The 12,921-nt window shown below is 36.2% G+C and overlaps 1 protein-coding gene across 1 annotated transcript in view; it reads right to left on the minus strand.

The window, feature by feature from the left end:
- Positions 1–11,640, minus strand: part of wisp1 (WNT1 inducible signaling pathway protein 1) — a 17,777-nt gene extending 6,137 nt beyond the window's left edge. The window contains exons 1-3 of the mRNA XM_022747725.1: positions 11,416–11,640; positions 7,784–8,072; positions 6,674–6,928 (exon numbers count right to left, since the gene is read on the minus strand). Coding sequence (XP_022603446.1) covers positions 6,674–6,928; positions 7,784–8,072; positions 11,416–11,463 — 592 coding nt within the window. The 5' untranslated portion in view covers positions 11,464–11,640. The remainder of the gene's footprint in view (positions 1–6,673; positions 6,929–7,783; positions 8,073–11,415) is intronic.
- Positions 11,641–12,921: the final 1,281 nt, after the last annotated feature.

The raw sequence follows: 12,921 nt of genomic DNA on the forward strand, positions 1-12,921 counted from the left end.
CGTATGCAATAAACTAAAACAAAATCATAAAAAACGTCATCAGAGAAGTAAGGAATCAAAAAACATAAAAACGTAATAGATAGGATGGCCATAAAAAAGTCATACAAACTCATGGCATAAAAAGTCATTAAAAACGTCATATATAGTAAGGCATAAAAAGTTCATAAAAACGTCATAGTATAGGGATGGCATAACAAAGGTCATAGTATAGTATGCCATAAAAACGTCATTAAAAATGTCATAGGGTCATAGTAAGGCACAAAAAGTCATAAAAACGTCATAGTATATAAGGCAAAAAGGTTCATAGCATAATTAGTATGATTAAAACTCATAAAAAAACGTCATAGATATAGTTAAGCATAAAAAGGTCATAGTATTAGTATGGCAATAATAAATTCAAAATGTCATAGTATAGTAAGGCCACAAAAAGGTCACAAGTATTATATATGCATAAAACACAACGGTCATAATAAGGTCATAGGTATAGTAGCATAAAACAAGTCATAAAAAAACCGTTCATAGTATAGGATGGCATAAAAGTCATTAAGAAAACGTATCATAAAAATGTCATAGCATAGTAAGGCACAAAAAATCATAAAAACGTCATAGTATAATATGGCATAAAGACATAGAAAACGTCATTAGTTATAGAAGGCACAAAAACGTCATAAAAAACGTCATGTATAGGATGCAATAGAAAAGTCAAAAAAACGTCATAGTAATAGATGGCCATAAAAAGGTCATAGCTATAGTTTTTATCGCGCATAAAAAACTCATAAAAAATGTCATAGCTATTAGTAAGGCACAAAATTTAAAGTCATATAAAGTCCATAGTATATTAAAAGGCACAAAACACACTATATGAAAACCGTCATTAGTATTAGTTAACGACATAAAAAGGTCATAGTATAGGATCATAAATATAATATGTCATAGAAAACGTCATCATATATAATCACAAAAAGTCATTAAAAAACGTCATAGTATAGTATGGATAAAAAGTCATAAAAAACGTCATAGTATAGTAAGGCACAAAAAGTCATGAAAACGTCATAGTATAGTAAGTCATAAAAACGTCATGAGTGTAGTAAGGCATAAAAATCATAAAAACGTTCATAGTATAGGATGGCATAAAAAGTCATGACAAACGTCATGGCATAAAAAAGTTCATAAAAAGGTCATAGTATAGTAAGCATAAAAAGTCATAAAAAAACGTCATAGTATTAGGATGGCATAAAAGTCATAGATAGTATGCATAAAAACGTCATAAAAACATCATAGTATAGTAAGGCATAAAAAAAGTCATAGGCTATAGTATGGCATAAAAAGTCATAAAAAGTCATAGTATAGGTTATGCAAATAAAAAGTCATAAAAAATGTCATAGATAGGAGGCATAAAAACGTCATAGTATATTTAAGGCACAAAAGTCATAAAACGTCATAGTATAGTTAAGCATAAAAATTCATAGTAGTATAGGATGCATAAAAACGTCATAAAAAAACGTCATAGTTGATAGTAAGCATAAAAAAGGTCATAGTATAGTATGGCCATTAAAAATCATAAAAACGTCATAGATAGTAAGGCACAAAAAGTAATAAAAACGTCATAGCTTTATAGTAAGTTAATTTCACAAACCTGTCATAAGTGTAGTAAGGCATAAAAAGTCATAAAAAACGTCATAGTATAGGATGGCATAAAAAGTCATACAAACGTCATGCATAAAAATAATCATAAAAACGTCATAGTGAGTAAGGGAATAAAAAGTCATAAAAAGCGCATTAGATAGGATGGCCATAAAAAAGTCATAACAAACGTCATGGCATAAAAATCATAAAAACGCATAGTATAGAAGGCATAAAAAGTCATAAAACGTCATTAGTATAGGAGGCATAAAGTCATAGTATAGTATGCATAAAACGTCAAATTTAAAAAATGTCATAAGTATAGTAAGGCACAAAAAGTCATAAAAACGTTCGATAGATATAGTAAGCCATAAAAAAAGGTCATTAGTATAGATGCATTAAAACGTCATAAAAACGTCATTAAGTATAGTAAGCATAAAAAGGTTCATAGTTATAGTAGTGGCATAAAATGTCTATAAAAATGTCATATGTATAGTAAGCACAAAAAGGTCATAGTATAGTATGGGCATAAAAACGTTCAAAAAAGGTCATAGTATAGTAAAGCATAAAGAATCATCAAAAAAACGTCATTATATAGGATGGCATAAAAAGGTCATAGTATAGCTATGGCATAAAAAACGTCATAAAAATTGTCATAGTATAAGTAAGGCAAAAAAGTCATAAAAAAACGTCATAGTATAGTATTGGCATAAAAAGTCAAAAAACGTCATAGATAGTAAGCACAAAAACGTCATAAAAACTCATAGTATAGGATGCATAAAAAGTCATAAAACGGTCATTAGTATCAGGTGGGCATTAAAAAAAGGTCAAGTAAGTATTGGCATAAAGAACGTCATAAAAATGTCATAGTATAGTAAGGGCACAAAAAGTCATAAAAACGTCAGTAGTATAAATTTAAGCACAAAAGTCAATAAAAACGTCATAGATAAGTAAGGCATAAAAAGGTTCATCAGTAAGTATGGCATAAAAAGTCATAAAAAGCGTCATAGATAGTAAAGGCACAAAAAGTCATAAAAAACGTTCATAGTATAGTATGGCAATAAAAAAGTCATAAAAACGTCATAGTATAGTTAAAGCACAAAAAGTCATGAAAACGTTCATAGTATAGTAAGTCATAAAAACGTCATAGGTGTAGTAAGGCCATAAAAAGTCATGAAAGTCATAGTTGGATGGCATAAAAAGTATCAACGTAGCCAAAAAATCATTAGTCATATTATAGAGCATAAAAAGTCATTAAAAACGTATAGTATATCGGATGGATAAAAAGGTCATAAGTAATAGTATGGCATAAAAACGTCATAAAAATGTCATAGTATAGTTAGCACAAAAAGTGCATAAAACGTCATAGTATAGTAGCTAACAAAGTCATAAAAAACGTCATAGTATAGTAAGGCATAAAACGGTCATAGTAAGTATGGCATTAAAACGTCATAAAAAGGTCATAGTATAGATAAGGCAATAAAAAGTCAATAGTATAGTATGCAATCATAAAAGTCATAGATAGATATAAAAGTCATACAAAACTAATCATAAAGTCATAGTAAGTGAGCACAAAAAGTCATATAATGATAAAAACGTCATTAAACGTATTATAGTAAGGCACAAAAAAGTCATAAATACGTCATAGTATAGTAAGGCATAAAAGCAAGATCATAGAAAGAAAACTTCAATAGTATTAATAAAGGCATAAAAAGGTCATAGTATAGTAGCCGTAAAAAGGTCATAAAAACGTCATAGTTATAGTAAGCACAAAAGCATAAAAACGTCATATTATAGTAAGGCATAAAAACGTCATAGTATAGTATGGGCATAAAAAAGTTCATAAAAATGTCATAGTATAGTAAGGCATAAAAAGGCATAAGTATAGTATGGCATAAAACGTCATAAAAAGTCAGAGTATAGTAAGGCCATAAAAAAGGTCATTAGTAATAGTTATCATAAAAAGTCATAAAAACGTCATAGATTAGTAAGGAACAAAACGTCATTAAAAAACGTCATAGTAAGTTAAAAAAAAAAAAATCATAAAAACGTCATAGTGTAGTAAGGCATAAAAAGTCATAAAACGTCATAGTATAGAGATGGCATTAAAAAGTCATTACAAACTCATGCATAAAAAGTCATAAAAAACTCATAGTATAGGATGCATAAAAAGTCATACAAACGTATGCATAAAAAAGTCATAAAAAACGTCCTAAGGTCCCTAGTAATAGTTAAGCACAGAAAAAGTCATCAAAAATGTCCATAGTGATACGTATGGCATAAAAAGTCATTAGAATGTCATTATAGTAAGGCATAGAAAAACGTCATAAGAACGTCATAGCTATAGTAAGGCCACATAAAAGTCATAAAAACAGTCATAGGTATTAGTAAGGCATAAAAAGGTCATTATAGTAATGATAAAACGTCAATAAAAAGTCCATAGTATAGTAAGCATAAAAAGGTCAGATGTTAGTAACTGGCATTTAAAAAGTCATAAAAACGTCAGTAGTATAGGATTGCATATGTCAATAAGACTAAAAAGTCATAAAAACGTCATAGCCTATAGGATGGCATAAAAAAGTGCATTACAAACGTCATGGCCATAAAAAGTCATAAAAAATGTCCATAGCTTATAGAAGGCATTGAAAAAAGTATAAAAACGGTCATGTATAATACTAAGCATAAAAAGTCAAAATAGTCATAGTATCAGATAAGGAACTCATAAAAACGTGCATAGTTAGGTAAGGCAAAAAAGTCAGAAATAACATTCATAGTAGGTATGCATTAAAAAGTAAGATCATAGTATAGGATAGGCATAAAGAAAGTCATAAGTCATAGATCATAAGGCATGAAAAAGTCATAAAAACGTCCATAGCTATCTAGTAAGCATTAAAAAGTCATAAAAACGTCATAGTATCATAAAGGGTAATGATAAGGCATAAAAAGCATAACGTATAGTTAGGTGGCATAAAAAAGTCCCATAAAAACGTCATTAGTATAGGAGCCAAAAAAAAAGTCATCAAGTAATAAAAACTCATAAGTCATAGTAAGCAAAAAGTGCATAAAAACTTCATAGTTATAGTGCATAAAAAAAACGTCATAGTATAGTAAGCATTCTAAAAAGTCATAAAAACGTCATTATATAGTAAGGCATAAAAAGGTCATAGTTAGTATGGGCATAAAAAGTCATAAAAACGATCAATATTAGTAAGGCAATAAAAAGTCATAAAAAACGCATAGTATAGTAAGGCATAAAAAGTCATAAACTCATCATAAAAGTCATAGAAATAAGTCATTAAAAGTATAGCTATATTAAGGGCAAAAAAAAATCATAAAAATGTACATAGTATATAGAGGCACAAAAAAAGGTCATAGTATAGTATGCCATAAAAAACGTCATAAAAATTGTCATAGTATAGTAAGGCACAAAAAGTCATAAAAACGTCATAGTATAGTAAGGCATAAAAAGGTCATAGTATAGTATGGCATAAAACGTCATAAAAACGTCATAGTATAGTAAGGCATAAAAAGGTCATAGTATAGTATGGCATAAAAATGTCATAAAAACATCATAGTATAGTAAGGCACAAAAAGTCATAAAAACGTCATAGTATAGTAAGGCACAAAAAGTCATAAATACGTCATAGTATAGTAAGGCATAAAAAGGTCATAGTATAATAAGGCAAAAAAATGACATAAAAATGTAATAGTATAATAAGGCACAAAAAGGTCATAGCATACTAAGGCAAAAAAACCAAAAAAAGAACTTCATAGTATGGTCAGGCATAAAAGGGCACAGAGAGGTATAAAAACTATGGCAAGGCATGAAAACATCATAGCATACAAAAAGTCAGTTTGAGTTACCAATTAACCTAATGTGTATGTCTTTGGACTGCGGGAGGAAGCCGGATTGCCTGGAGAGAACCCACGCAGGCACAGGGAGAACATGTAAACTCCACACACATGTGCCCCTGGCCCAGGGTTCAAACCCAGAACCCTTCTCATTGTGAGGCGACAGTTCCAACCAATGCTCCACCTACCCACCCCTTATATATCGTCGTATTGTAAAGCATAGAAATGTCATAGTATAGTCAGGCATAAAAACTGTATAGTATTCATGGTGACATTTTCATGAAACTTTTTGCAGAAATTAAACTCATACCTTTATATATCCACCATTTTATCATTTTACTCCTGCTAGCAACCTGCCAGGGTAAGCTTGCATATATAAGCATATATAAACCTACGTCCTTGTCACCATGAGAAGCAAAGGCACACTGCATTCCCCTGGTACTGTATTTGTTTTAAATGTAAATCCCTAAAGTGTGTTTTCCTAGTAGCCTGGATCTGACTTATTTCATTATGCAACACAAAGAGATCTCCGTTCATATTCCTCCCTCCATGGCTCACAGCACCGCTGCACTAAATGACTGGAAACTGGATGATACCCAAAAACAGTGTGAGGGCTTCCACAGGAAAGGATTGGTCTGTCCCTGCACACACTCATACACACACTCATACACACGCCCACACACACGCACCCACACACACACACACACACACACACACACACACACACACACACACACACACACCACACAATCCTCATTATCCTCTCCTGGACTACACAGGACTACAGACTTCTGACTGCCAATTTCAAGCACAGCTGCTGCTATTTTACTTCTTGAGCCCAATCACATCCACTATTGACTTTTTTTCTATAAAAATAAAAATATGAACTTCAGTGCTGCCTTTTTTTACATGTACAATGTCATCAACTGGTTGCATGAAGTTGTCAACAGAACTCTATCTACTCATGAAAAATTAACTATCCTCCAGATTACAGGAGTTATTTAAAACCTTCACCTGATAATTAGTTTATATAACCATACTTATAAAGGAATGACAATGTGTCTGAGTAATGAAGAGTCCATAGACACCCAGTGATTTAAAAAAATAATTGCCCAGTTTATTCCCACGACTCACCTTACATAACCCCAATCCCCCCCCCCAACCCTCCCTCCTACTACATATATCCAAGGTGTCCTACCCTCTACTGCATGTCTCGGGGCCGTCTTGCGCCCTCTCTTGGGTTCATCACAGATCCACTGCTCACAGCATTGTCCCCGGACTTTGACCCGGCGTGGGGTTTGGCACCACACCCGGGGAGGCTGGGACTCTGTGCACAGAGCCACACAGCCGATGGCACCGTTCACACACACACACTGGTATTTACAGCTGGGCTTGAAGCTCTGCCCGTTGCGGTAGATCACACCATCATGCTCACAGCCTGTTCCCACCATATCTGGAAAGGAATGACAGCCAATCACATACTGTATTATAGAGACATGCAGGGCAAAGTACAAACTCTTGGAAGCTGTATTCATGTCTTGGCATTTATGATCTAAACAGTTACAGATGAAAATATTCTTAGAAGTACAAATCTGACATTTCAGGATGAATAACTAAATAATTTTCTACTTTGTGTTGCTGGTTGATATCAAACATCAGTGATTAAAACCTCAAACCATTTAAAGAGATTTTCACAGTTTGTATGTAGTAAATATAGTTAGCATGAGCAGCAATGATCACTATGATAGGACAAACAGTAGAGGCTCGGCTGCATTCACAAAAATGACAAAGATGCTGTGAAAGATAAAAAGCAGTAAAATATAAAATGATGATCACGTTATTACAGCTCTGAACCACACTTCACTTCCATATGGACTTTGTAATATGGGTTACTTCACATTTGTGGAGATGCAACTGTTGTCACTGTATTCAGAGTGATTTCCATTCAGCAGCAAAGTGTCTGTCATGCAACTAGACTACTAACATAAACAAAAGTCAGAGAAGATGAAAGAATGGCTTGTGTGTGGTATCCACTGGTCAACATTAAAATGCATTGATATTCTGCCTGTGTTGTTACTAAACATAGATAGATAGATAGATAGATAGATAGATAGATAGATAGATACTTTATTTATACCCAAGGATCCCCAGGGGATAAATAAAGTACCTATCTATCTATGTCAGCCAGTGTGGACCTGCTCCCCTCAAATCCGGTGTGGACAGTGAACCTAACACATCACATTAGAGAAGATTCCCCACTGTGCAAGAACACTTGTTTGTTTTGTTGGTTTTGGTGAGTGACACTTACATGCACACACTCCTTTTTCGTACCTAGGCTTGTCCGAGCTGTAGTCACAGTACAGTCCCTTGTGGTAATCGCACGTGTCTGCCTCATTGCACACCTCGCCCACCTGCCGGGCGCAGGCCTTGCAGCAGTCACAGCCGTCCATGAGGAGGCTCACACCGGGCGGACAGGAAGGGGTCACCTTGGGACACTCGCAGGGCCACTTGCAGTACTGCGTCCGGTTGTACAGGTCGGCAGGTGGGGACGTTAAGGCTGCGGCAGGCGGCATGGCAGTGGAATTCTGGGAGTAGGCCTGGAGAAAGGAAAGTGGACAAATTAAGCCTAAAAGAAAGAACAACTCCAGGAACCACTTTCCTATAAAATGTATTTAATATACCAAGATGGATGAACCTTCATTACATTGAATATACAGTCAAACTAAATCTTAGGCTTTAGTTGATACGGTTACTCTTTGTTTGTGCAAAATCAAAATGCAATCTTTTATTACATGAAAGGTATTTGACCCCCTGTAGTGAGGTAATATTTTTAATATGCTTAATCCTTCTTAATCATTCTTTCATATCCAGCCCTCTTTAGTAATTCTGTCTCAGTGCGTCACTCTTCCCAAAGGTCTCAAATTGCTTATTTGTACACCTCTGCTTCATTGCCTACATGGCAGTCTGCTAATGTGTGGTCATGCTGTGCAACAAATTAAATAAGTCTATAAAAATGAATTCAACATCCAGTGAAGATAATCTTATTAAATCAGTGACCAAGTCTTGTATGGACTTAACACTTGGAAGCGTTCCATCATCATATTCAAAATCTGCAACTGTGCGAAACAGTTACAAAATCCTGCCAAAGAAACATAATCAAGATGTCCCCCTCAGTGTGTTTTGACTCTTACAAGCAGCTCTGTGAAGCCAAGATCACACCGTAAAGAGCTCTGCAGCTCTTAAAAGCAGATGTTCTCACTGAAACAGGCCACATGAGGCACATTAACAGCTCAGCACTCTTAGTTTTGGAGAGTGGACGCATGAGACTCTGTGGACGAAACTTGTTGGTTTTGATTTAGAATGTGTTTTTTTTTTTTGTCTGACAACAAATTTTTAGAGATGGAATTAAATTCCATTTGTTTTGAGAACATGCTGTGCTTGAGTAAATGCCAGAGGATTGGTCTCCGTGTTATCGTCCAGCGAGTGAGAAACTGAGATTTGTTTCTTAGGCAAACAACAGTTATATTTGCTTCAAATGCTCTGATGAATGATGATGTTCAGATGAAGTGATACAATCAAGCTGCAGCAGCTGCCATGTCCATCATAATTACCACAACGTGCACAGGTCTAGACAGGGAGTGAAGCATTTGATTAGAGGTCGAATATTGTCTGTATGCTCTTAAATCATAACATGAGCCATATGCTCAGAGGAGCACTTTAGTAAGAAGCTTCTAATCCATGAAAGACACACATACACAAACACACATGCATGCACACTTAATCTGTAGTTAATTGTGAGAAAACATGCTTAATCATCTTACGCATGGTGTACCCTATGTCATTTCCCTCAGCTTGTTCTCCGCACTTCAATGGAATTATGCTCATATTAATAACTGCTGTGTACGGTGTTGAAAGCTAATGCAGATAAATGAGTTTTAATCAGAGCGGTGCCACTAAGCCATTCCTCAGAAATGCTAATTTAGCCTGCAGCTATCAGGCTAATTTAGAGAGAGAAAAAGAACAAACACAGCCCAAAACATGTCCATTACCCTCACAAAGACAGGGGAGCAGAGAGAGCTGGGTGTTTCATAAGTTCATTATGAAAACATGGAGTAGGCCTAATGCAATCATCATCCTCAAATCGTTTATCTTTGCTGACTAAATTTAGCATGATTGAATTTAAAAAGCATTTAATCACTGTTAGGAGAGGGTGGAGTAACAAGGCAATAAATGAATTAGAGAAAGAAATATTTAAGACAACTGGAGCAAGACTACAGGCACAGGAAGATGCAGAAATAATTTAGTGATCTCAAAATGCTCAGATTTCATACTTTTAGACTCAAACCACACATAAGTCATAATAAGGTTTCAGAATCCTCATCTCTTAGTGACCTCAAATAGCTGCTGTGTTTTGGTGACGGACAGCTAATCAAAAGTGTTTGTTTTCTCTGTTGAGAGAGGTGACACAGACTGATGACCTTTCTTCCCCTGCTGGTCTGATATTTTCTTCCTGTCAGCCTCTGGTCACAACACATGACCTCTGAAAGCATGTGCGCAGGCACGGACAAACCCTTCCTCAGGGAAGACGGAAACATTTGAAATAGAAAACTTTTCCAAATATTGCCAGGGGGCAGTGAACAAACTGTCACTCAGGCATTGTTGTTTTTAATTTCCTTCCAAAGGTTTGCAACACTGGAGAAAGGAAACATGAACTTTAACTATTTGAAATATATTCAAACTTAAAAAGAGGTGATGAAACTGAGGAGAATGTGATGACTTGGATTACTACATTACATCAGATATTTTTATTAACCAAAACTATATCAATAACATCTTATATAAAATAATGAACACATATGACTTATTTATAATATTAAACGTTTTATCATACAAATACATACAAATTGATAAATGTTACAGTTACCAAACACCAGTTGCTAAATGGGTTTAATACTACACATAAAATCTGCAAAACTAAGAAGAAGAACTGAAATTTCTTTAAAATAAAAAATCAACCTGATCCAACAAATATTAACACCAAGTCACTATTTTCTCTTTTATCTAAGCACCCAGTTTCCAGAGGATGAACAGCTATACTGATAGGTGCATTAAACATTAATGAATCATTTAAAAAAAAATGCTGTTTCCTTTATAACCACGAGGTGGCGCTAAAATATAAGTTAGAAAGTGTAGCTGCAGGGTGGCAGCTGCTACCATCCCACACTGCAACTTCAATCTTTGGATGATTGAGGACAACAACGACTTCACTTCAGAGTAATCAGAGAGGTTTAGAGAGAATAATGAGCATCAGCCCAGTCAGTCTATTCATTCAAACTTCATATGTCACTGTCAGCACTGACTTATCTACAGATGCCCTCAAGACTAAGTGCAAATCAATTCAATACGTGGAGATCAATCGGATCAATAGGATGATATTTATGAGCCTGCAACAAGAGGAGGAACAAGCTGAACAAAGCAAGTTTGATAAGGTCACTTCGTTTTCAGCACAGGTCCCTGCAGGAACAGCTAACGTCCATGAACTGAGTTGCCTTGAGGAACGACGTGGTCACTATAGACTCACCGTCACACCGCGTGTCAAGACCCTGTGGGGATATGGGCTATAAAAACACTCTACAGTCTATATAAGGGCTGGGAAAATAAAATAAAAACTGTAAGAAGTCACAAAAACTTACTGTGAAGTACTACGCGTACACACACACACACACACACACACACACACACACACACACACAGATTGCGAGCCTCCATCAGACGTTTATATTCGTTTCATGGTGTAACAATGGATACTACTACTGATAGAGATGCATACTTTCAGAACTTGTATTTATTAACTTCCTGGCTCCTGCAATATAAAATGGAGTCAAATATGCAGCTTGCACAGAAAACAAAAAGATTTGAGAAAGTTATCCTCCATCCCACCTGTTGAATCCCGCCTGCTGTTAGAATCCACACCAGGAGCCAACTCATCACTGGTGGAGAGCTGCAAATGCATTGAATCCAGAATTAGTCCCGTGTTGTTTTAAACGCACGACGCGCCGCTCTCCGCAGGTGTGCTACATCCTCGTCCCGTCGCTGTCATCTCCGCGCACCTCTGTCTACGTCCCGGCCTGACAGCCTGTTAAAGAGTCCGGGCTGACGTAAGGTCTGAAAGGACGAGCCCCGCATACTTCCGACAGGGGACGGTTTCTTCTCTCCCTCCGCTCCACTTTCACCCGATCCTCCTCCTCCTCCTCCTCCTCCTCCTCTGAACGCTGGCAGCCCCGGTGGTTAAGGCGTGTCTGGAAACCCAGAGACACTCATGGCCAAGCCGAGGTCCCTCTGACCCCTGCGTTACTGCTTCGAAGTCCATCCTTAAGCTGTGCTCACTTACACATATGTACTAAAATCATTTCTCCTCTCCATGCTGGTGAGGAGACCCTATCAGAAGTGTTAGTGATGGGGGACAAAATCCACAGTCGACATTATAATACATTCAAAAATAAAGACCATGCCAATATGAGGCTGCAGCAGTTTCAATATCAAATGTTAAACATGTATATTTACCATTTAATGAGTGAACTGGATGCACATCTGCCCAGCTCATGCATAGTTATTTAATGCAATTACAGTCTTTTTCAAATTTTTATAGCCTACATTAGATTTAGAAGCCTCCATGATCTCTGTAACTGTTTATTGTCAGAGTCAAACATGCCACTTAATTTACTGAGTTATATTTATGGTGCCGAACTGCAATCTAAGCTCTACTCTACTCTTTCTATGCACAATTTATGAGTATTGCTGATTTGGGATTATTATGATCTCAAATCATGCCCTGATGTTTCATTTAACAGCATCTCATCTGTCTTTGCAGATGTTAAGGCTCCACCTCAGATGACCCAGCTACAACTGGAGAGGAAGAAAACGAATCTGAACTGCACAAGAAGTGTTGAGACAATCACTTGCTTTCAACAGGAGTGAATAAACACACTGCACAGGTTGCCTACCTCCTACCTACAGGGTCTATTTTAAAGCTGGGACAGTGTCTGGCCCCCAGATGTTCAGTTTAAATCAATGATGTCATCTATCTCAAAGTCTGCTACTTTGCTTTCTTTCCATTTTCCAGGAAATTTGAATGTTTCTCTTTGAGATGACGCAGACGACGACCAAAAGAATTCCACTTTACACTGCTGTTCAGCCATATGGAAAATGGCTTTTATGTCAGTTCTGCTGGACGCCACAGGTCTGCTGATGAAAATCTCACTGAAAACAACCTAAACTCTGTGAGAATAGGCAACACACAGAGAGGAAGAGTTATAGATGAGAAATTAGCACTTTGTCAAAGAGCAAGGTGCCCCAAGTCTGAACCCCTATTATTTAAAGCCGGTCCCCTAATCCCTGTCAGAGAGCTGTCAGCCTCTGAGCTGATCTGAGCAGCACTTCTCTGTC

The sequence above is a fragment of the Seriola dumerili genome, unplaced genomic scaffold (assembly GCF_002260705.1).
Source record: "Seriola dumerili isolate Sdu_G_001 unplaced genomic scaffold, Sdu_1.0 BDQW01000110.1, whole genome shotgun sequence".
Taxonomy (NCBI): domain Eukaryota; kingdom Metazoa; phylum Chordata; class Actinopteri; order Carangiformes; family Carangidae; genus Seriola; species Seriola dumerili.